Source organism: Schistocerca cancellata, chromosome 10 (assembly GCF_023864275.1).
Source record: "Schistocerca cancellata isolate TAMUIC-IGC-003103 chromosome 10, iqSchCanc2.1, whole genome shotgun sequence".
In the NCBI taxonomy this organism is placed as follows: Eukaryota; Metazoa; Arthropoda; class Insecta; order Orthoptera; family Acrididae; genus Schistocerca; species Schistocerca cancellata.
The window spans coordinates 211,874,073-211,897,554 of NC_064635.1; the positions used below are offsets into that span (position 1 = coordinate 211,874,073).

The 23,482-nt window shown below is 47.4% G+C and overlaps 1 protein-coding gene across 1 annotated transcript in view; it reads right to left on the reverse strand.

Annotated features, from left to right (window-relative positions):
- The window catches only part of LOC126106547 (UTP--glucose-1-phosphate uridylyltransferase-like), a 120,284-nt gene that overhangs the window by 37,618 nt on the left and 59,184 nt on the right, over window positions 1–23,482 (reverse strand). The window contains exons 4-6 of the mRNA XM_049912886.1: window positions 18,254–18,459; window positions 18,102–18,177; window positions 3,490–3,633 (exon numbers count right to left, since the gene is read on the reverse strand). Coding sequence (XP_049768843.1) covers window positions 3,490–3,633; window positions 18,102–18,177; window positions 18,254–18,459 — 426 coding nt within the window. The remainder of the gene's footprint in view (window positions 1–3,489; window positions 3,634–18,101; window positions 18,178–18,253; window positions 18,460–23,482) is intronic.

Consider the following 23,482-nt stretch of genomic DNA (forward strand, 5'->3'; position numbering starts at 1 on the left):
TACAAATTATGGATACAATATTACTGGAACATACCCACACAAAATCACACATTTGCTATACATGGATGATCTAAAACTACTGGCAGCAACAAATCAACAACTCAACCAATTACTAAAGATAACAGAAGTATTCAGCAATGATATAAATATGGCTTGTGGAACAGACAAATGTAAGAAAAATAGCATAGTCAAGGGAAAACACACTAAACAAGAAGATTACATATTGGATAACCACAGCGACTGCATAGAAGCAATGGAAAAAACAGATGACTATAAATATCTAGGATACAGACAAAAAATAGGAATAGATAATACAAATATTAAAGAAGAACTAAAAGAAAAATATAGACAAAGACTAACAAAAATACTGAAAACAGAATTGACAGCAAGAAACAAGACAAAAGCTATAAATACTTATGCTATACCAGTATTGACCTACTCATTTGGAGTAGTGAAATGGAGTGACACAGACCTAGAAGCACTCAATACACTTACATGATCACAATGCCACAAATATAGAATACATCACATACATTCAGCAACAGAAAGATTCACATTAAGCAGAAAGGAAGGTGGAAGGGGATTTATACATATAAAAAACCTACATTATGGACAGGTAGAAAATTTAAGAAAATTCTTTCTAGAACGAGCAGAAACTAGCAAAATACACAAAGCAGTCACTCATATAAATACACCAGCTACACCATTGCAATTTCATAACCACTTCTACAACCCTTTAGATCACATAACATCAACAGATACAAAGAAAGTAAATTGGAAAAAGAGAACACTACATGGCAAGCACCTGTATCATCTAACACAGCCACACATAGATCAAGACGCATCCAACACATGGCTAAGAAAAGGCAATATATACAGTGAGACGGAAGGATTCATGATTGCAATACAGGATCAAACAATAAACTCCAGATATTACAGCAAGCATATTATTAAAGATCCCAATACCACAACAGATAAATGCAGACTTTGCAAACAACAAATAGAAACAGTAGATCACATCACAAGCGGATGTACAATACTAGCAAATTCAGAATACCCCAGAAGACATGACAATGTAGCAAAAATAATACATCAACAACTTGCCATAAAACATAAACTAATAAAACAACACGTTCCCACATACAAGTACACACCACAAAATGTACTGGAGAATGATGAATACAAATTATACTGGAACAGAACGATTATAACAGATAAAACAACACCACATAACAAACCTGACATCATACTCACCAATAAAAACAAGAAATTAACACAACTAATTGAAATATCCATACCCAACACAACAAATATACAGAAGAAAACAGGAGAAAAAATTGAAAAATACATCCAACTGGCTGAGGAAGTCAAGGACATGTGGCATCAGGATAAAGTCGACATTATACCAATTATACTATCAACTACAGTAGTCATACCTCACAATATCCACCAGTACATCAATGCAATACAGCTACATCCAAACATATATATACAACTACAAAAATCTGTAATTATTGATACATGTTCAATGACCCGAAAGTTCCTAAATGCAATATAACATATACCGTACAGTTAAAAGGAAGTCACGCTTCATCAAGGTCCGCGTCACTGTCCATTTTTGACCAGACATAACGTCTGAGAATAGAAAGAAATAATAATAATAATAATAAGGAATCTTGCCTTTAGAAAGTTTCTGATTTCTCAAAATGAGAAAATTCAATCACTGCGATTTAGTTCTTGTGGGGTCACACAACAAAGCAATTTGTCTACATGCTACAGCAGAGGAATTGAAAGCTAAGATCCGAGAAGAAATCGCCGCAAGTACTGTAGAAATGCTGCTTGGGACCATGATAAATTCATCTAACAAGGGAACATCGCGAACATGACGTCACATTTTAAGTAGAAAAAAGGCACACTTCCGAGATACCAGCCCCAGCAATCAATCCCGCGTGCAAATTTGGAGTGTAATTCTGACAGTACACAGTTCTGACGTTCTGAAAGTGCAGCTTTTAAACTTTGCGCGCATCGGTTGCTTGTCACTTGCTCCGTCCCACTGCGTTCCCTTAATGCCCACAGCGCCAAGTAGTGTACAGTGGAATGATAACCAGGGCCCTCCTATTCGAAATATATTGGAGACGAGGCAGTAGAAGGCGTGAGGTGGACACGTCCGCCCAAAATTAATTTTGGAACCTTGTTCGAAAACGCATTATTCTACGGGAAAAATAGTAGCCAATATGAGTACGTAACACGTCAGCCCAAGAGATATACATACGTTAAATGTTATTTCAACAATATTTTCGACAGCTATACATATGCCTCAAAATAAAAAATGAATAAACCTAAGCGACTCAAGAATTATTATGAAATGAAGTTAATGATTTTCGATGGGTGCACTCCTGCAAATGTACTTCACTTCAACAATACCAGCTTTAAAATCCAAAGTAAATGACGAGCAAGAGCGATGTTAATAAATGACTCTGCGCAATTCTTTTGGGACATGGTAATTGGTTTCATTCTTTTACACTGCATTTGCGAATCGCAACGTAAAAGTGTGCAAAGGAAAGGGGATCTATGGCACCAGCTACAGCTTAGAAACCGCGCTCTTTGACACAATGCGAGAAACAGTAGTTCACAAACATGTTATTGTTAGTCAAATGGTTCAAATGGCTCTGAGCACTATGGGACTTAACAGCTATGGTCATCAGTCCCCTAGAACTTAGAACTACTTAAACCTAACTAACATCACACAACACCCAGTCATCACGAGGCAGAGAAAATCTCTGACCCCGCCGGGAATCGAACCCGGGAACCCGGGCGCGGGAAGCGAGAACGTATTGTTAGTCACTCAGCTGTGTATTACTTCGCGTTAGGGCACTAGGCGGATGCAGAGGGTCGGAGCGGGTGACCGAACATCGGTGGCGCGCCAAAGTCCAAAAGCTATACTTCAGAATTATGACCCAAATTTTAATGTGGGATTGACTACTGAGGCTGCTATCTTACAAGCGTGCTTTTCTCTGCTTAAAATATGAGATCAAGTTCATGATGTGTCCTTGTAAGATACTGGAGAAATTTTTGTCAAAAATGGGCTTCAACTGAAAGAAGTCATTTCGAAAAAATAACTTTACTCTCAAGTGACACAACTAAATTTATTTAAAACATTTTTTTCATAACTACATTTAATTTTTTGCCCGAAACGTCAGCAAAGGAAAGATTGCTGGATAGAGAGAGGGACAGAGAGAGGTGAGGAAAAGGGCTTGAAATGATATGTGACGTTAAAGGTGGACGAAGTTAGCAGCCTATTAAGCGGAATAAAGAAACTCAGGGCAGGAGAAAGTGGGCGGGGGGGAGGGGGGGCGGGGGTTGCCTAGCCTACACCTCTCGTAAGACGGATGTACAAGAAACAGAAGAATGCAAGGAAAAAAACGCAAAATTATATATTTTGCTAGTTCTGTTTTGAAGCTTTACTGTGCAGTGATCAGGCACTCTCACCTTGACGTCCGCCTTCGTCTTGTCGGTGACCTCCATCACGAACTCCGGCGTCTTGTCCGTAGGGTGCAGGAGCAGGTTGAGGATGTTCAGATCCACCGTCGCTCCCAGGTTGTCGATGTTCGAAATGAAGCAATACTCTCGTCCCTGAAGCACAATTAATGCTGCCATTACTGAAGTACGGAATGAATAAGTCCTACTTACTCAAATAACGTGACGACACCACCTTCCTTGCGGTCCATCGCAACGACCCCCCCATCATCGTCTCCATTTCGCCGAACTGCAACAGTTTCGAAGCATCACTTTTTCATGACAGTTTACACGAATACAATAAAAGATTTAGACATTCCCAAGGATAGACCATACAGTGAACCTAAGATGAACATGTGTCCACTATAAAATTGACGTGACGTATTTACTCAACATTTTTGTTAACAACATACAAGATGAAACATACATAAATATTTGTATTTCCATAACTTTGAAATTTCGCCTTGTAATGGACTGGAGCAAATAAATACGGAGACAGCCAGTTTAGTGTCAGGTGCTGTGGTTGCGATGAGGGAGCAGCCAGGCCTGGTGAAGCGCAGCAGCCCTTTGTGAAAGAATGGGTGGAATGAGACACGTCGAATGGAGGCCAGCGGTTAGTTTGGCGTTCGTGTCTTACCTACGTTGTTGTTGTTGTTGTGGTCTTCAGTCCTGAGACTGGTTTTATGCAGCTCTCCATGCTACTCTATTCTGTGCAAGCTTCTTCACCTCCCAGTACCTACTGCAACCTACATCCTTCTGAATCTGCTTAGTGTATTCATCTCTTGGTCTCCCTCTACGATTTTTACCCTCCACGCTGCCCTCCAATGCTAAATTTGTGATCCCTTGATGCCTCAAAACATGTAAATACGAAGACGTGAAATACGGCTATGTTATTGCCAAATGCGGCGAAACAGGACTAACGGGTGTTATTCTCTTCTTGATTTCCGAAGGACAAAGACCGGTAGCCATACATCGGAGAATGAAACACGTATATGGCGCACCACGACTATCGGCAACCACCGTTCAGGAATGTTGCTACAAGCTTATGGGGTAGCGCACGTCCCGTGTGGCAAGTGGTGTCACGCAGAAATTCTACCAACGCAAGTGGGAGACTATCGAGCAACCCCCCCCCCCTCCCCTCCCCCCCGTATAGTCCTGATCTCTCCCCAGGCCACTATATGGCTTTTGTCCTTTAAGAAAGGCCTTGAACGGTCAACTATTCCTGTCGGACGACGATGTGCAGCGGCAGTTACAAACATCTTCAGGCAACACGACACAGCGTTTTACCAAATGGCTATCTTCAACCTGGTACATTGGTGCGATGGTTGCCTCATTGTTCTTGGACATTCCACATGACTGCCATACCTATTCTTGACAGTACTCCCTCGAATAGAAACTTTTCGCTCGCCCCTTACACACTGAAGAGCCAAAGAAACTAGTACACCTGCCTGATATCGTGTAGAATCTCCACGAACACGCAGAAGTGCCGCAACACGACGTGGCATGGACTTGACCAACATCTGAATTGGTGCTGGAGGGAAATGACACCATGAATCCTTCAGGACTGTCCATAAATCTGTAAGAGTACGAGGGGGTGGAGATCTCTTCTCAACAACACGTCGCAAAGCATCCCAGATATGCTCAATAATGTTGATATCTGGGGAGTTTGGTGGCCAGCGGGAGTGTTTAAACTCAGAGTGTTCCTGAAGCCACAATATAGCAATTCTGGACGTGTGGAGTGTTCCACTGTCCTGCTGGAATTGCCCGTCAGAATACACAACGGACATAAATGGATGCAGCTGATCAGACAGGATGCTTGCATATGTGTCACCGTGCCAGAGTCGTATCTAGATTATCAGGGGTCCCTTATCACTCCAACTGCACACGCCCCACACCATTACAGAGCCTCCACCAGCTCGAACAATCTCCTGCTGCCACACAGGGCCCATGGATTCATGAGGTTGTCTCCATACCCATGCACGTCCATCCTCTCGACACAGTTTGAAACGAGACCGTACTGACCAGGAAACATGTTTCCAGTCATCAACAGTCAGATGGCGGTGTTGACAGGCCCAGGCGAGGCGTAAAGCTTTGTGTCATGCAGTCATGAAGGGTACACAAGTGGGCTTTCGGCTCCAAAAGCCCATACCGATGATGTTTCGTTGAATGGTTCGCACGCTGACACTTGTTGATAGCCCAGCACTGAAATGTACAGCAATATGCGGAAGGGTTGCAATTCCGTCATGTTGAACGATTGTCTTCAATCGTCGTTGGTCCCATCCTTCCAGGATCTTTTTCCGACCGCAGCGATCTCAGAGATTTGATATTTTACCTGATTCCTGATATTCACGGTACACTCGTGAAGTGGTCATACGGGAAAATCGCTATCTCGAAGAAACTGTGTCCCATTGCTCGTGCACCGACTATAATACCACTTTCAAATATGATAACCTACCAGTAACTGATCTAACAGCTGCGCCAGGCACTTGTCTTACTTGTGTTACCGACCTCAGCGTCGTTTCTGCCGGTTTACATGTGCTATACCAGTTTCTTTGGCGCTTAAGTGTAATTACTCTGAGATATGATAAATATTGCTCTTGAAAAGGAAGTGAATAGTATACAGAGTCTTCCATAAATTTTGTGACAAACGTTGAGAGATTGTAGGGAGTGTCTTGAGGAACAAATCGAGAATAGGAGCCCTTGTCCGGAAACGTCATCCGATGACGCTACAGAGCGTTGAAGTTACAGGCGCTGGCTCCTGCCAGTAGGCAACCCCTTGTCAGCAAGCGTGACTGTACGCTGACGGGGCGAAGGAAGAACGCCTCGCAGTGTTGCTTATTGTTTTGTGATCGCCACTGATTACCACGGTCGCCAGTGGAGAAGACGGAGCTGCCTGCTGCACAGACAGGCCTCGTCTCCTATGAACGCGTTGCACTGTTGTCTCGGTGGATGAGCGTTTCGGACATTGGTTTCCATCCACTGTATATTTCTCTCCTGGGACCGTCTAAAATCTGTAATGGTTTTCGGCGTACAGGTGGAAAAGAAACTGCAGATGCAAACCAGTGTCGATAACCCTCACCCACCAAGACAGTAGAGCATCATATTCATAGGAAGCAAGGTCTGTCCTCACAGCAGCTACCTGCATCTTTTCCACTGGCGTTCGTGGTAGTCAGTTGCCATCACATTCATAGGAGCCAAGGCCTGCCTACGCAGCACGTAGCCTGCACTACAAAGTGCCTGCACAAGTCGCACACCGATGCTGATGGAGTAGGAACCGCTGTGTTTACCGTCCTTTATATTCGTGGTCAATCACTATATCTCATGCTCTTTACCTCCGATGGCTTCTCACATTCTGCTAGTTAGGACTCTCTAAGCTCTAGACGATCTTTATTTCTTGTGCGACTGTTTTATCCTTTGTTGCTGGTATTCCCCACAGCGGAACTGCTATCTGACGAATAGTGCAGAAGTGTGGATTGATGTCGTCCCCTGTTGTAAAAAGTATACCTCGCATTTAAATGTGTTTCTAAAAATTGATTACATAGTTATTCCATTACTGCTGGTCTTTCACTTGCTTGTGGTCTTCCCACCGTTCCTTATCGTATCACTATTTCTGGCACGAACACGTGCTTTAGCGTCGTCATCTGATGATGCCAGAAATAGCACGAGATCTGCAGGCAAGATTTATGTTATCTGCTGATAGGGAACAGGTATCAGATAGCATGTAATTAAACTCCCTTTCATGACAGACTTACTCCTATTTGGCATAATCGCCGCAATTTAATTAACACAATTATAATCTAATTGGACTAGTCTATGCTTGGAATGTGAGTCGTGGGTGTATGTATGTTTGATTAAATATGTCTTTTGTTTACTAAAGTAAGAGTTAATCAAATTGTTCAAATGGCTCTGAGCACTATGGGACTAAACATCTGTGGTCATCAGTCCCCCAGAACTTGTTGTTGTTGTTGTTGTGGTCTTCAGTCCTGAGACTGGTTTGATGCAGCTTTCCATGCCCCAGAACTTAGAACTACTTAAACCTAACTAACATAAGGACATCACACACATACATACATGCCCGAGGCAGGATTCGAACCTGCGACCGTAGCAGTCGCGCGGTTCCGGACTGAGCGCCTCGAACAGCTAGACCACCGCGGCCGGCCAAGAGTTAATCGCTATAATTTGTAACATGTCGTGTATCATAGGCAGTCTGATCCTGTCCGAACGCAAAAAAGGAAACCAAAAACAAATAATGACCTTCATCTCAAAAACTTCACCTTATGCCGTAACCTTCGATGCCTTTCCAACAACCTTGCAAAAACACAAACATCATCGTATTATTCCGCTCACAATTCATAAACCTCAAACCTACCTTAACGCAGCGCTCTACTACCTCGGTATAACTCTCGAACAAAAACTAACCTGGTAACCTTGACTACTGACCACCGAAAAAACCGTCCACAATACACTGAAACTACGAACTGGCAGAACTTCAAATTCTGCGACTATCATCGACACACACAACATTTCTTTCCACAACATTACTAGCTGTGCCAACGGACAATGCCGGTCGCGGTGGTCTAGCGGTTCTCGGCGCTCAGTCTGTAACCGCGCGACTTCTACGGTCGCAGGTTCGAATCCTGCCTCGGGCATGGATGTGTGTGATGCCCTTAGGTTAGTTAGGTTTAAGTAGTTCTAAGTTCTAGGGGACTGATGACCACAGATGTTAAGTCCCATAGTGCTCAGAGCCATTTGAACCATTTGAACGGACAATGCACTTCCGCTCCTACCGACCATAAGATAGAGGGAAAAAAACCTTCCAGTAGCGTCAAAGAGCAGAATACACGAAACAGTCTACAGAAGACTGGAACGAAATCATTTTGCGTATTAGATCTAATCCGAAACACAAAGAACATTCCGACGTTTCGACCGTCTTTAAGGCGGTCATCTGCAGGGCGACTAACTGCTGGTTTCTTGTGAAGGTCTTTTGGTGGCATCACAGATTGATGCCACCCTCACCGACGTCTCACAGTTAGGAACGCAAGCGTACGTTTCCAGTGGACGCTGGCAGCAGCCTCGTGGGGACCCTGCGGACCCAGTGATGCACGCCCGACCTAAGGGCAACGTTTGCTGCTGCAGCTCGGCCACGGTCTTCGACAGTCTTCACTCTTACTCAGCTTTCGACCGTTTGCTCACCCAGGAGCCTCACACTGGCGGGACGCTCTCTGTGATAGGTAGACTACGTTGCTGTTCTTGCTTTCTTCGCAACGCTTGAAGAAAAGTACACATTAAGCAAAACTTTTGTTTACTGTATTTACGTGTTTGCTAATCATTTCCTCTCCTGTGTAACTTCCCATCAACCACGGTTGTTGCAATACTCTGTAGCACACTTCTCTTTAGCGTCATCTACAAGGTAGTACCAAACACTTCTCCTACAGGGTGTTTCAAAAATGACCGGTATATTTGAAACGGCAATAAAAACTAAACGAGCAGCGATAGAAATACACCGTTTGTTGCAATATGCTTGGGACAACAGTACATTTTCAGGCGGACAAACTTTCGAAATTACAGTAGTTACAATTTTCAACAACAGATGGCGCTGCAAGTGATGTGAAAGATATAGAAGACAACGCAGTCTGTGGGTGCGCCATTCTGTACGTCGTCTTTCTGCTGTAAGCGTGTGCTGTTCACAACGTGCAAGTGTGCTGTAGACAACATGGTTTATTCTTTAGAACAGAGGATTTTTCTGGTGTTGGAATTCCACCGCCTAGAACACAGTATTGTTGCAACAAGACGAAGTTTTCAACGGAGGTTTAATGTAACCAAAGGACCGAAAAGCGATACAATAAACTATCTGTTTGAAAAATTTCAACGGACTGGGAACGTGACGGATGAACGTGCCGGGAAGATAGGGCGACCGTGTACGGCAACCACAGAGGGCAACGCGCAGCTAGTGCAGCAGGTGATCCGACAGCGGCCTCGGGTTTCCGTTCGCCGTGTTGCAGCTGCGGTCCAAATGACGCCAACGTCCACGTATCGTCTCGTGCGCCAGAGTTTACACCTCTATCCGTACAAAATTCAAACGCGGCAACCCCTCAGCGCCGCTACCATTGCTGCACGAGAGACATTCGCTAACGATATAGTGCACAGGATTGATGACGGCGATATGCATGTGGGCAGCATTTGGTTTACTGACAAAGCGTATTTTTACCTGGACGGCTTCGTCAATAAACAGAACTGGCGCATATGGGGAACCGAAAAGCCCCATGTTGCAGTCCCATCGTCCCTGCATCCTCAAAAAGTACTGGTCTGGGCCGCCATTTCTTCCAAAGGAATCATTGGCCCATTTTTCAGATCCGAAACGATTACTGCATCACGCTATCTGGACATTCTTCGTGAATTTGTGGCGGTACAAACTGCCTTAGACGACACTGCGAACACCTCGTGGTTTATGCAAGATGGTGCCCGGCCACATCGCACGGCCAACATCTTTAATTTCCTGAATGAATATTTCGATGATCGTGTGATTGCTTTGGGCTATCCGAAACATACAGGAGGCGGCGTGGATTGGCCTCCCTATTCGCCAGACATGAACCCGTGTGACTTCTTTCTGTGGGGACACTTGAAATACCAGGTGTACCGCCAGAATCCAGAAACAATTGAACAGCTGAAGCAGTACATCTCATCTGCATGTGAAGCCATTCCGCCAGACACGTTGTCAAAGGTTTCGGGTAATTTCATTCAGAGACTACGCCATATTATTGCTACGCATGGTGGATATGTGGGAAATATCGTACAGTAGAGTTTCCCAGACCGCAGCGCCATCTGTTGTTGAAAATTGTAACTACTGTAATTTCGAAAGTTTGTCTGTCTGAAAATGTACTGTTGTCCCAAGCATATTGCAACAAACGGTGTATTTCTATCGCTGCTCGTTTAGTATTTATTGCCGTTTCAAATATACCGGTCATTTTTGAAACACCCTGTATATACTGCCTTATTTCTGTTGTCAAGTAGCCACCGACTTCACATTCTGGTATGCCTTGGCCTGTTCATAGTAAAGATTGCTGTTGATGGCTGGCGGTACGGTAGTCTGTGACAGGTAACTGGTAGGCAACAGCTTGTACTCGGGGCTAATGTTTCCCTGCAGTGAGACGTCGGTGCCGCACGGTGGTTCTCTTGTGGCTGCTTGTTTATACTCTTGGCCCTGGGTCACGTGGACCTGCTGGTTGGCGAACACGTGCTACCAACCGGACTGGGATCGCCGGCAGCCATGCCATACGTAGCTTGTAGCCATTTTCCCTGTTGGTGCTGTTGGAATGTTTAATTATTTCGTAGCCCACTTTTTTTCCACAGTTGTATACACGGCTACCGAGCTAGCACAGTGATTTCTCTCAAATTCAGCCGCGTATCAGCCGATGTTCGGGTGCAGGTGATTTGCTGTGTTGGCCCAGACGGGTCTGACTCACGCATACTGAACAGTTTTGCGGTTTAGCCACCACGGACTTGGCCGCACTCGGGTCGAAATTGGTAAACGCCTCGAGAGCAGAGAGCATCTGCAGAAAGCTTCGTGGGCCTCGACACATTTGCATCCCTGTATCACAGCACTAAGTATGACTGTAGCAGCACAGGAAATCGGCAGTAGCCAAACGACGTCAGGAATGCTGCCGATCCAGCAGTTTTCCAGAAGTGTGTGAGCCTGCTGAACGTCTTTGGATGCAGCGGTAGTGTGACTCCATCTCTTGCGAGTGGAATGGGACTGCGACTGGTCGAAGACAGGAAGAAAATAGACGCCAACAGCCGTAATTTTATTTAAGAATTTTTCGTTTAGAGGTATGAAAGGTCGAAGAAATCTATGGAATCCAGTTGGATGCGATAGTCTCTGTAATAGCTGTGTGTTTAGGGGCCTAAAGATAATGCCAATGAGCCTCCGAAACTGGTAGCTAAATAAATAAAATTATGGCTGTCGGTATCTATTTTCTACAATTAAAATAAGAGACGCCACCGGAATGACTGAAAACCCTAACAGTATGAACGGGGAGGGTGGCTACAAGTTGCCGAAGGCTTATTCAAAAAGATTTCGGGCTTGCAGCCGGCCGTTGTTATCTTACATCCACGATATTTCGACTGGACAACTGCCAGTTCGCCGGGAAAATTTTAAAAATGCCGAAGGCTTGTCTGCCGGTGACCCCAGTCCGTGGCGCCGCTCGTGTCGGCCAGCCAGCAGCTCCACGAGACACGGGTTGGGCAACGTGAGAGCAAACGAGCACAGGACGGTGTCGACGTCCCGCGACAGGAAAGTACTGCCCTGGCTACGAGCTGGCGGCGGGCTACTGCTTACAAGGGAACATCCCCATCGCACCCCCCTCAGATTTAGTTATAAGTTGGCACAATGTATAGGCCTTGAAAAACTGAACACAGATCAATAGAGAAAACAGGAAGAAGTTGTGTGGAACTATGAAAAAATAAGCAAAATATACAAACTGGGTCGTCCATGCGTAAGATAGGCAATATTAAGGGCAATGTGAGGCGAGGAGCGCCGTGGTCACGTGGTTAGCGTGAACAACTGCGGAACGAGAGGTCCTTGGTTCAAATCTGCCCTCCACTGAAATTTTTACTTTCCTTATTTTCGCAAAGTTATGATGTGTCCGTTCGTTCATTGACGTCTCTGTTCACTGCAATAAGTTTAGTGTCTGTGTTTTGCGACCGCACCGCAAAACCGTGCGTTTAGTAGACGAAATGACGTGCCTCTCCAATGGGAACCGAAAACATTTGATCGCAAGGTCATAGGTCAACCGATTCCACCACAGGAAAACACGTCTGATATATTCTAAACGACACTGGTGACGGCATGTGCGTCGCATGACAGGAATATGTTGTCGACCCACCTAACTTGTGCACTTGACGAATGGGTGAAAAGATTCTTGTACCTTGCCCGATTTAGGTTTTCTTGTGGATGTGTTAATCACTCCCAAAAAAGTGATGAAAACATAAGAGTTTGTCACATAAACTGAAAATAAAAACTTAAACTTTTCACTCGAGGGAGACTTGAACCTAGGACCTCTCGTTCCGCAGCTGCTCTTGCTAACCACCGGACCACGGCGCTCCTTGCCTGCCAGTGTCCTTGATGTTGCCTCTCTTCGCATGGACTTCTCAGTTTGTATATTTTACTAATTTTTTTCATAGTTCCACACAACTGCTTCCTGTTTTCTCGATTGATCTGTGTTCAATTTTTCAAGCCCTATCCACTGTGCCAAATTATAATTAAATCTGAGGGGGGTGCGATGGGGAGGTTCCCTTGTTAGCGACACAGGCGACGGCGTACCATGCAGCCACCCAAAACTTTACTACGAATTGGCCGATAACGTTCAGAAAACGGATTCGGTCGTCACCCGGCAACCTAACTCAGGTGGTACGTATAAGTCAGAGGATCAGTCTAGTCGCCCTGAAGAGGACCGCCGCAAACATGTTTTAAGAACGAAAACATGTCCCAAAACATAGTCCAAACAGGCTGCAACATATTTGTTAGCCACGCTATTACCATTTATCACGAACCTCGAGTTTCACGTCACAAACCAGCCAGTACAGACATATAACGTTTTCGTGTGGGTGTGTCGCATTAATACAGTCGAGTAGTGCACAAGATTATGTCCATTAGTAGTCGTCTCTATGAGATTTTTAGCATTTCACAATGACGCGGTGCAATAACCGACAGAAGTATATAAAATGTGTGGTGTCACCGCCAGACACCACACTTGCTAGGTGGTAGCTTTAAATCGGCCGCGGTCCATTAGTACATGTCGGACCCGCGTGTCGCCACTGTCAGTAATTGCAGACCTAGCGCCACCACATGGCAGGTCTAGAAAGACGGACTAGCACTCGCCCCAGTTGTACGACGACTTTGCTAGCGACTACACTGACGAAGCCTTTCTCTCATTTGCCTAGAGACCGTTAGAATAGCCTTCAGCTACGTCCATGGCTACGACCTAGCAAGGCGCCATTAACCATATCAGGAGAGAGTCTCATTTGTATAGTCAAGAACGATGTACCACAAGGATGAAATAAAGTTGAGTATTAACTTAGCTACGTACTTTTCTTTAGTGCATTCATAACGTATCCTGTTCCAGAATTCACGCCCGTCTGCGTTAGTTAGCGTGCATTTCAGCCTCCTCTATCTACAAGGTGTTGGCACATTTGCCAACACATCAAAATGTATTTGCAGTTGCGAATGCGAACAACCGTCAGCTGTATGAGGGAAGGAAGACAGCGAAAAATAGCGTGCGTGTCCGAAGGCACATAGCACCGTCTTTCTTATCATACGCACTGCAGTGGTGTATTTACCTGGCGATACCAGGCGGCGACTTACTAAAACGGCCTGCCGTATGTACGAGTGAGAGAGTGCGTGTGTGAGTGCAGGCAGTGAAGCAGGAACGGCGGCACGCCGAGGGCCGCGCGCGGCTAAGGCGGCCGGGGCGTCGAGTCCCGGTCGGGCACAAATTTTCATTATACAGCTGTGCTTGCTTTTATTCGCAACTGAGGAAGCATTTTACGTATTTCACAACGGCTGTAGTCGCTGCAGTGCCTGTTCCTTTGGATACGCATGCCTCGGAAGCGTAAATACTTGGTTAACAGAAAATATTGGATGTATTAGTTACGTGGAGATCGAGAAGGGTAGCAGAAGGCAAGGAAGGACTGAAGACAGCATCAAACCAGTCAAAGGACTGATTTAATAAGAATGAATTATTACGTCTCGACTTCGGACGAAGTGCGACCGTCCGCGCGTTTCTGATCGTCTCTCCCAGTAGAAGGTTTTGCAGCTTGTTACTGTGACCTTAGAGACTACTCGTAAATAGGTGGAGTCATAAAGAAGGTGCTGCTGGAGTTAAACACTAGCCCACTTCGGACGTGCACTAAGCGTTGTACAAGCCGAACTGGCATACAATAGAAAATTTAACGTTTATACTGCACCATAAAAACACGTCACAGAAAGCTGCGTGTATGAGCTCCACGGTATCGGTAATGTTGCCAACAGACTCAGCTGGGAACGTTCACAATCCTTGCGGGGGCGGTGCGAATATCGGCAACGCCAACATACACGGTGTTTCAAAAATGACCGGTATATTTGAAACGGCAATAAAAACTAAACGAGCAGCGATAGAAATACACCGTTTGTTGCAATATGCTTGGGACAACAGTGCATTTTCAGGCAGACAAACTTTCGAAATTACAGTAGTTACAATTTTCAACAACAGATGGCGCTGCGGTCTGGGAAACTCTATAGTACGATATTTTCCACATATCCGCCATGCGTAGCAATAATATGGCGTAGTCTCTGAATGAAATTACCCGAAACTTTTGACAACGTGTCTGGCGGAATGGCTTCACATGCAGATGAGATGTACTGCTTCAGCTGTTCAATTGTTTCTGGATTCTGGCGGTACACCTGGTCTTTCAAGTGTCCCCACAGAAAGAAGTCACAGGGGTTCATGTCTGGCGAATAGGGAGGCCAATCCACGCCGCCTCCTGTATGTTTCGGATAGCCCAAAGCAATCACACGATCATCGAAATCTTCATTGAGGAAATTAAAGACGTCGGCCGTGCGATGTGGCCGGGCACCATCTTGCATAAACCACGAGGTGTTCGCAGTGTCGTCTAAGGCAGTTTGTACCGCCACAAATTCACGAAGAATGTCCAGATAGCGTGATGCAGTAATCGTTTCGGATCTGAAAAATGGGCCAATGATTCCTTTGGAAGAAATGGCGGCCCAGACCAGTACTTTTTGAGGATGCAGGGACGATGGGACTGCAACATGGGGCTTTTCGGTTCCCCATATGCGCCAGTTCTGTTTATTGACGAAGCCGTCCAGGTAAAAATAAGCTTCGTCAGTAAACCAAATGCTGCCCACATGCATATCGCCGTCATCAATCCTGGGCACTATACCGTTAGCGAATGTCTCTCGTGCAGCAATGGTAGCGGCGCTGAGGGGTTGCCGCGTTCGAATTTTGTACGGATAGAGGTGTAAACTCTGGCGCACGAGACGATATGTGGACGTTGGCGTCATTTGGACCGCAGCTGCAACACGGCGAACGGAAACCCGAGGCCGCTGTCGGATCACCTGCTGCACTAGCTGCGCGTTGCCCTCCGTGGTTGCCGCACGCATTCGCCCTACCTTTCCGGCACGTTCATCCGTCACGTTCCCAGTCCGTTGAAATTTTTCAAACAGATCCTTCATTGTATCGCTTTTCGGTCCTTTGGCTACATTAAACCTCAGTTGAAAACTTCGTCTTGTTGCAACAACATTGTATTCTAGGCGGTGGAATTCCAACACCAGAAAAATCCTCTGTTCTAAGGAATAAACCATGTTGTCTACAGCACACTTGCACGTTGTGAACAGCACACGCTTACAGCAGAAAGACGACGTACAGAATGGCGCACCCACAGACTGCGTTGTCTTCTATATCGTTCACATCACTTGCAGCGCCAGCTGTTGTTGAAAATTGTAACTACTGTAATTTCGAAAGTTTGTCCGCCTGAAAATGTACTGTTGTCCCAAGCATATTGCAACAAACGGTGTATTTTTATCGCTGCTCGTTTAGCTTTTATTGCCGTTTCAAATATACCGGTCATTTTTGAAACACCCTGTATCAGTGACTTCGTGGTCTGTCCTAAGAACTCGGCACACCCAAATCCTCGTTACACAGAATTTTAACAGCTGACTTGCGCACATATATCCCTAAAAATTGAGATTTCCCAACAAATATTGTTTACTGACTTGTCAAAAAGAATGCAGTTTGTAAATGAATTTCTCTTGTCCCCAGAACAATCCAATTTCCGCAAGAAATTCATTTTGGTGTCAGTGGCTTTACCAATAAACAGAACTGCCGTATCGTGTGTTTGGCCCGTTTCTTTTTGAAAATACAGAAGACACGACTGCTACTTTCCGTGTTCCATGTTAGAAAGTTGCCTGAGACAATGATTGGCTATGCGAACCAATTAACTGTGGTTTCAGGAAGACTGCACATCCTGCTTGCTCGACCATGGCACTTGTTCGACAGATGTATCCTGGTCGGGTCATTCTCATAACAGAAACACTAGTTGCCTACCGAGACAGCCAAATCTCTCGACCCCTAATTTTTTTTTCTTTTGGGTTTCCCTAAAGACTAGAGTCTACAGTGATAAATCGCGGGCATCCGCTACCCTCGAAGACAGCACTAGCACGGTAACCAGCGAACTTTCATAAGAACAGCCCTCTGCCAGCCACTTAAATGTGATTTTCAGAGTATCCGTGTACATGTAGAACTGTTGCAGATGGTCATGCGACATGCATGACACTTTCAAAACATACTTTCAAAACCTGAGCAGTGGACATACGCATAATTAAACTCGTGACTGTGTGTAGTAAATAACTGTGGAGAATGCGGTTGTAACAGGATTGTTAAACGAATTATGTGTTGAAACTTTGCTGAGAGATTAAAACTGTGTGCGGACGGGGATGCGAAGCTGGGATCTTTGCCTTTCGCAGGCAACTGCTGTACCAGAAGCTACCCAAGCACGAGTCACGGTTCGACCTGACAGTTTTACGTGAAGAGTACGACGGTCGTTCAGTAGGCTGGCGATGCGACGCATTTCTCGTCGGCCAGTTTCGCTCGGAAGAATGAGGAATTTGTTGCGGGGCGCCGTGGGCCGCTCCTGTCTCAGCCTCCATATTTTCACGAAGCTCCGACAGATGACGGCGGTGTACGTAGCCATCAAAACGGCGTCTGTAACGGGGGTGCGTTCCTAGCAGAGAGCAGTCACTGCGTTTCTTTTTGCGGAAAACCAGAGCATCGCAGATATTCGTACGGCTTGCCGTATGTCTACGGAGACCTGGCAGTGAACAAAAGCGCGGCGAGTCGTCTGTCACCACCACGACGAGGTCGCACACAGCTGCGACTCCTGCAGTGTCGGAACGCGCGGACGCCGTCATCCGAGGTCATCGACGGACCACAGGCACCTCGCCGTTCAATTGCCCGTCTCTGTTCGCAGTGCTGCGCTTCCGAGAGAAGCGCCAAAAACTTCATCGGACAGTTCTTCCTCATCCACCCTGCAGCCCGGATCTCGCACGTTCCGACTCCCATCTCTTTGGCTATATTAACGGTGCACTCCGCTGGAAGCAGCACGTGGGTGACGGGGAGGTTACTGGCGCAGCAGCAACAAGCTGGCTCCAACGTCGACCAGTGACGGGCTCGTCCAGTAAGGTTGAGTAAGGCCGTCGCTTTGAACGGAGATTATGTTGGAAAATACGGTTTTGTGGCCAAAAAGAGCGGGGCTGTATTGGAATCCCGAATGAAACCGACCTTCTTTCGGAAAAAAAAAGTGTTGTACTACTTATCGAACTCCGTTCGTATATGTCGTGAGTCGCGTAGCTCAAACAGTAGAGAACTTGTCGACTTGTCCTATTTTCGCGTCCCACACACAGTTTTATTCTGCCATAAAAGTCGGAGATCAGCACACAGTCAGCTGTAGTGTGCAAATTCACTATGCGATTTATGTGTTGTTGAAATGCTTAAATTATATTTGGGACAGACAGAATAGTAAAGGGAGCACGGTACCTGGTCGATGAATTTCCGCAGGAGACCGGAACTCTGGAAGCTTTCGTAGAAGTCTCCGTGACCGGGCGGGTACCACCTGCAACGGAGGAAACGGAGTGAGTACAGCGGGCGACGACTGGTCGCACACGGCAGAGGCGGCTGGCGGAGCTTACGCGTCGATGTCGGCGTCCACGGCGCACGTCTTGGCGATGGGCAGCAGCGAGTCGCGGTTGACGCGCGGGTAGCAGCTCTGGTTGAACGTGTGGATCTCGACCTGCAGCCCCCGGTACTTGCGGATCACCTTCTGCGTGTCCTCGTCCGTGTTGAACGAGTCCATCAGCACCAGCGGCACGTTCGCCTTGTACCTCTTGTTGAGGTGCTGCGAACACAAGAGGCCGCTCAGAGCTCGTGCCCAGCAAATTAAAAAAAAAAACAAAAAGCTAGTATGCAAACAATGTAAAAAATTGGCCAGGTGGGAATGGAACTCGCCCACTCTGGGTTTCGTAAAAAGTTAATTACTTATGCAGGGAAATTTTTGTCACCTTGTACAAACTCTAGGGGTTGATCGATGACAGGATACGCAACAATAAAAGTCTAATGTACTTGAGAGGTGGCATGAGCCCCCTCTCATATATCTATCTTACGATTTTCCTCTCTAATTGCATGCAGTGAAAAGTCGCTATTCCTTCACACGCGGACTTCCCACGCAGCGTCTCTCGTCACCCGGGTGGTCCGGTGACAGGCGGGCTCTGCTGATCTGGAAAGCGTTAAGCCGACGGGTGTGAGGAAGTCGAGTGAATGCTTTGCAGACGCCGACATTGTCAAAAGACACGCCCGGAGGGGTCTGAAGTAGCGGCTGGGCTAGAGGTTCCGTTACTTCGCAGAAACTTAGCGAAAACACTTTCTGGCGGGCTACCAGCGAGGCGTGGGAAAGACTTGTGTACCCAGGCAGTTGTGGCGGGAAAATTCCCGCGCTTTCTGCAAAATAGTAACTGTGATTGGCTTGCTCAGGCCATAGCTCCGTGACGTAGCAAAATCAGCGCAGAAATTGACGCCAAGAATCTCCATTGGTGGAATGGTAGTGCTCCGGCAATAGAGTGGAATTTTCCGCCGGTTTTCGAGTTGCTGATTGGAACGTTTAACCACGGCCACTGTCGTGGGGGCGGGAATGTTGTGTGTTCGGCCTGTACGGGTGCTCTAGGTAGTCGGCTCTCGCCTTTCGGTCGAGGACGTCGAAGCAACCAGCCAGCGCCTCCGGTACGCCAGATCGTGTTCTGGCAGTTAAGAAGACAGTTTGGTAATGTATGTCTGCAGCACCGGCAGATAGGGATTTTCCTAGGTGATAATCAGAGCTCAGCAGAGCGCGCCTGTTCGTCTTTTTCTAACTTTGTTCTGTCTTGAGTAGCAGCAATTAATGTTGGGTTAGCTGTGTGTGTCTCTCTTACGATTTGAGTGGCAAGGAATTGGCTCCACATACCACTTCGTCTTAAACCTAACAATCTAGTTTAGGGACAACAACACCTTCATAGCGTTTGTTTGAGTATCCAATTTGAGCCAATTTGATGTATTATAAATGTTTCATGTTTTTATTATTTTGTTTATTATTTTGTGTTTAGTCTTAGTAAATCATATTGTTATTTTGGACAGAACTTTCATTCTGTTAATCAGTAGAGCAACCCATCATTTCTCACTACGTTAATGAAACCTTCCTTTATTTAACTTAGTTATCAAATTAAATTATTGCAGGTGCCAAACTCTTTTCTACTCCACTTGCAGGGTTGATTACAGTCAGTTCACATATATTTTTTAATCCATGTGCAACAGCAAAAGTCGGAGTTACAATAGGGGGGGCTTAGAGGATCATTTACATATGGAGATTCTGGAGGAATTTAGTGTTAAATACACTGCTTGCCCCGGCACCTCGCAAACTTATGTCCGGAAATGCATTGTTTCCATGTTACAGACCATTTATTCAATCATACATTGTTACAGAGGCCGTTGTCTAACACGCGCTGAGCTGTGCAGCCGCATGCGTGTACGCACGGGTTGAGATCCAGTGAACGAGCAGGCCGTGCAACTGGAGCTCCTCACACGATCCATCGACCAGGAAAGACACGACTGAGATGCGTCCGGACGTTAAAGGTCAAGTGGGCTAATGCACCATTGTGTAGCAGCCACATCACCTTTCGAATCATCGATGGCGCTTCTTCCAGCTGGAGAGGAAATGTCACCCGCAAGAAACGCCGATAGTTCGGGTCTGTTAGGCGACTGGTCCCAAAATACGGCCGCTAATTACCCGGCCCACACATTCCGGCTGCACCGATGCTGATGATTCTCTGTCACCACACCGCGCGGGGTCCGCACGGTATCCCACAGACGACTGTTACGGATGTTGAAGGTACCACTCCGTGTAAAGCTGGTCTCGTCTGTGAGCAAGATGCAGCTCACAAACCAGTGAGAAAACTGGTCCCAAAATGCGGCCGCTAATTACCCGGCCCACACATTCCGGCTCCACCGATGCTGATGATTCGCTGTCACCACACCGCGGAGGCTCGCCACGGTATCCCACAGACGACTGTTACGGATGTTGAAGGTACCACTCCGTGTAAAGCTGGTCTCGTCTGTGAGCGAGATGCAGCTCACAAACCAGTGAGAAAACTGCACCCATCGTGGAAAGTCTGTCGCTAGTAAGGCCTGCACCCACTGTACGAGATACGGGTAGTAACCACTGCCTCCGAGAATGCTTCGAACGGTTCGTCTGGCTTACCCTGTACTGGCAGGCGAACTGGCTGGTACTGACACTGCGGTCACCTTCCACAGTGTTAATCACATTTTCCTGCAAGTCTGCTATCCGAAGACTTCGGGTGCGTCCTTCCTGAAACGACCTCGTCTCAGACAAACGGCGAAACGCTGTTGCAAACACTGAATGCTGCGGTCGCTGTCGGCGGGGATAGGTCTCCTGATACAACCTTGCTGCCCACTGTCAGTTGCCGTCTGTAAGGGAAACACCATATCGGCAACCTCTCGATTCGAATAGGGAACCATTGCGTACAACGCTGTATCACATGCGCTACAAGGTGAGTCAGCAAGAGAATTGGATCCGACACAACATTGCGAATTACTGTGGCAGCAGAGGGCGCTAGGGCACGACGTACGAGGAACAGTACCACCATCTAGGAGGAAACCACGCATAACTGTGGCCGCATGGTACAGCGCATATTAGACCGCAGTTTCTGTAACAAAGTACGATTCAATAAATGGTCTCCAGCATGGAAACCGTGCATCTCCGGACACAAGTTCATTACACGTCTCATCGATCAATCCCTAGAGTTTGTACAAATGGTTCAAATGGCTCTGAGCACTATGGGACTCAACATCTGAGGTCATCACTCCCCTAGAACTTATAACTACACTCCTGGAAATGGAAAAAAGTACACATTGACACCGGTGTGTCAGACCCACCATACTTGCTCCGGACACTGCGAGAGGGCTGTACAAGCAATGACCACACGCACGGCACAGCGGACACACCAGGAACCGCGGTGTTGGCCGTCGAATGGCGCTAGCTGCGCAGCATTTGTGCACCGCCGCCGTCAGTGTCAGCCAGTTTGCCGTGGCATACGGAGCTCCATCGCAGTCTTTAACACTGGTAGCATGCCGCGACAGCGTGGACGTGAACCGTATGTGCAGTTGACGGACTTTGAGCGAGGGCGTATAGTGGGCATGCGGGAGGCCGGGTGGACGTACCGCCGAATTGCTCAACACGTGGGGCGTGAGGTCTCCACAGTACATCGATGTTGTCGCCAGTGGTCGGCGGAAGGTGCACGTGCCCGTCGACCTGGGACCGGACCGCAGCGACGCACGGATGCACGCCAAGACCGTAGGATCCTACGCAGTGCCGTAGGGGACCGCACCGCCACTTCCCAGCAAATTAGGGACACTGTTGCTCCTGGGGTATCGGCGAGGACCATTCGCAACCGTCTCCATGAAGCTGGGCAACGGTCCCGCACGCCGTTAGGCCGTCTTCCGCTCACGCCCCAAAATCGTGCAGCCCGCCTCCAGTGGTGTCGCGACAGGCGTGAATGGAGGGACGAATGGAGACGTGTCGTCTTCAGCGATGAGAGTCGCTTCTGCCTTGGTGCCAATGATGGTCGTATGCGTGTTTGGCGCCGTGCAGGTGAGCGCCACAATCAGGACTGCATACGACCGAGGCACACAGGGCCAACACCCGGCATCATGGTGTGGGGAGCGATCTCCTACACTGGCCGTACACCACTGGTGATCGTCGAGGGGACACTGAATAGTGCACGGTACATCCAAACCGTCATCGAACCCATCGTTCTACCATTCCTAGACCGGCAAGGGAACTTGCTGTTCCAACAGGACAATGCACGTCCGCATGTATCCCGTGCCACCCAACGTGCTCTAGAAGGTGTAAGTCAACTACCCTGGCCAGCAAGATCTCCGGATCTGTCCCCCATCGAGCATGTTTGGGACTGGATGAAGCGTCGTTTCACGCGGTCTGCACGTCCAGCACGAACGCTGGTCCAACTGAGGCGCCAGGTGGAAATGGCATGGCAAGCCGTTCCACAGGACTACATCCAGCATCTCTACGATCGTCTCCATGGGAGAATAGCAGCCTGCATTGCTGCGAAAGGTGGATATACACTGTAGTAGTGCCGACATTGTGCATGCTCTGTTGCCTGTGTCTATGTGCCTGTGGTTCTGTCAGTGTGATCATGTGATGTATCTGACCCCAGGAATGTGTCAATAAAGTTTCCCCTTCCTGGGACAATGAATTCACGGTGTTCTTATTTCAATTTCCAGGAGTGTACTTAAACCTAAGTAACCTAAGGATATCACACACATCCATGCCCGAGGCAGGATTCGAACCCGCGCCGGAACGGTCGCGCGGTTCCAGACTGAAGCGCCTAGAACCGCTAGGCCACCGCGGCCGGCAACACCAACTGTTCCAGCGATCAGTACGACTGTTGCAAGCACACAGATTATTACGTAGAGTTAATGGCAGACTTGGCTCGTGCAATGTTAGTGCATAAAAATGCAGAGGTGGCAGGCAGATGCCCGTTTCACGCGTGGATTGGCTGAGGGCAGTGGCGCTCGCGCTCCACGTTCGTACCGGGAGAGACATCCAGGACGAAGGCAGGGGAACGTCTGAAGACACTGGTCCTCTCAGCGACCGGTGGAGGCCTAGAAGGACGGCGACGCCGCAACGGGAGGGGGGGGGGGGGGGGGGGGGCTGCCAGTTGATGGCCACCGTATTGTCAGTACAAGGCGTGCAGCTGCGACACTCAGTCTTGACCGCACGACTGTCTGGCGAGCGTTACACGAGGACCAGCTGTATCCACGCCATTCGCAGCGCGTGCCGGCGCTGTCAGCAGCTC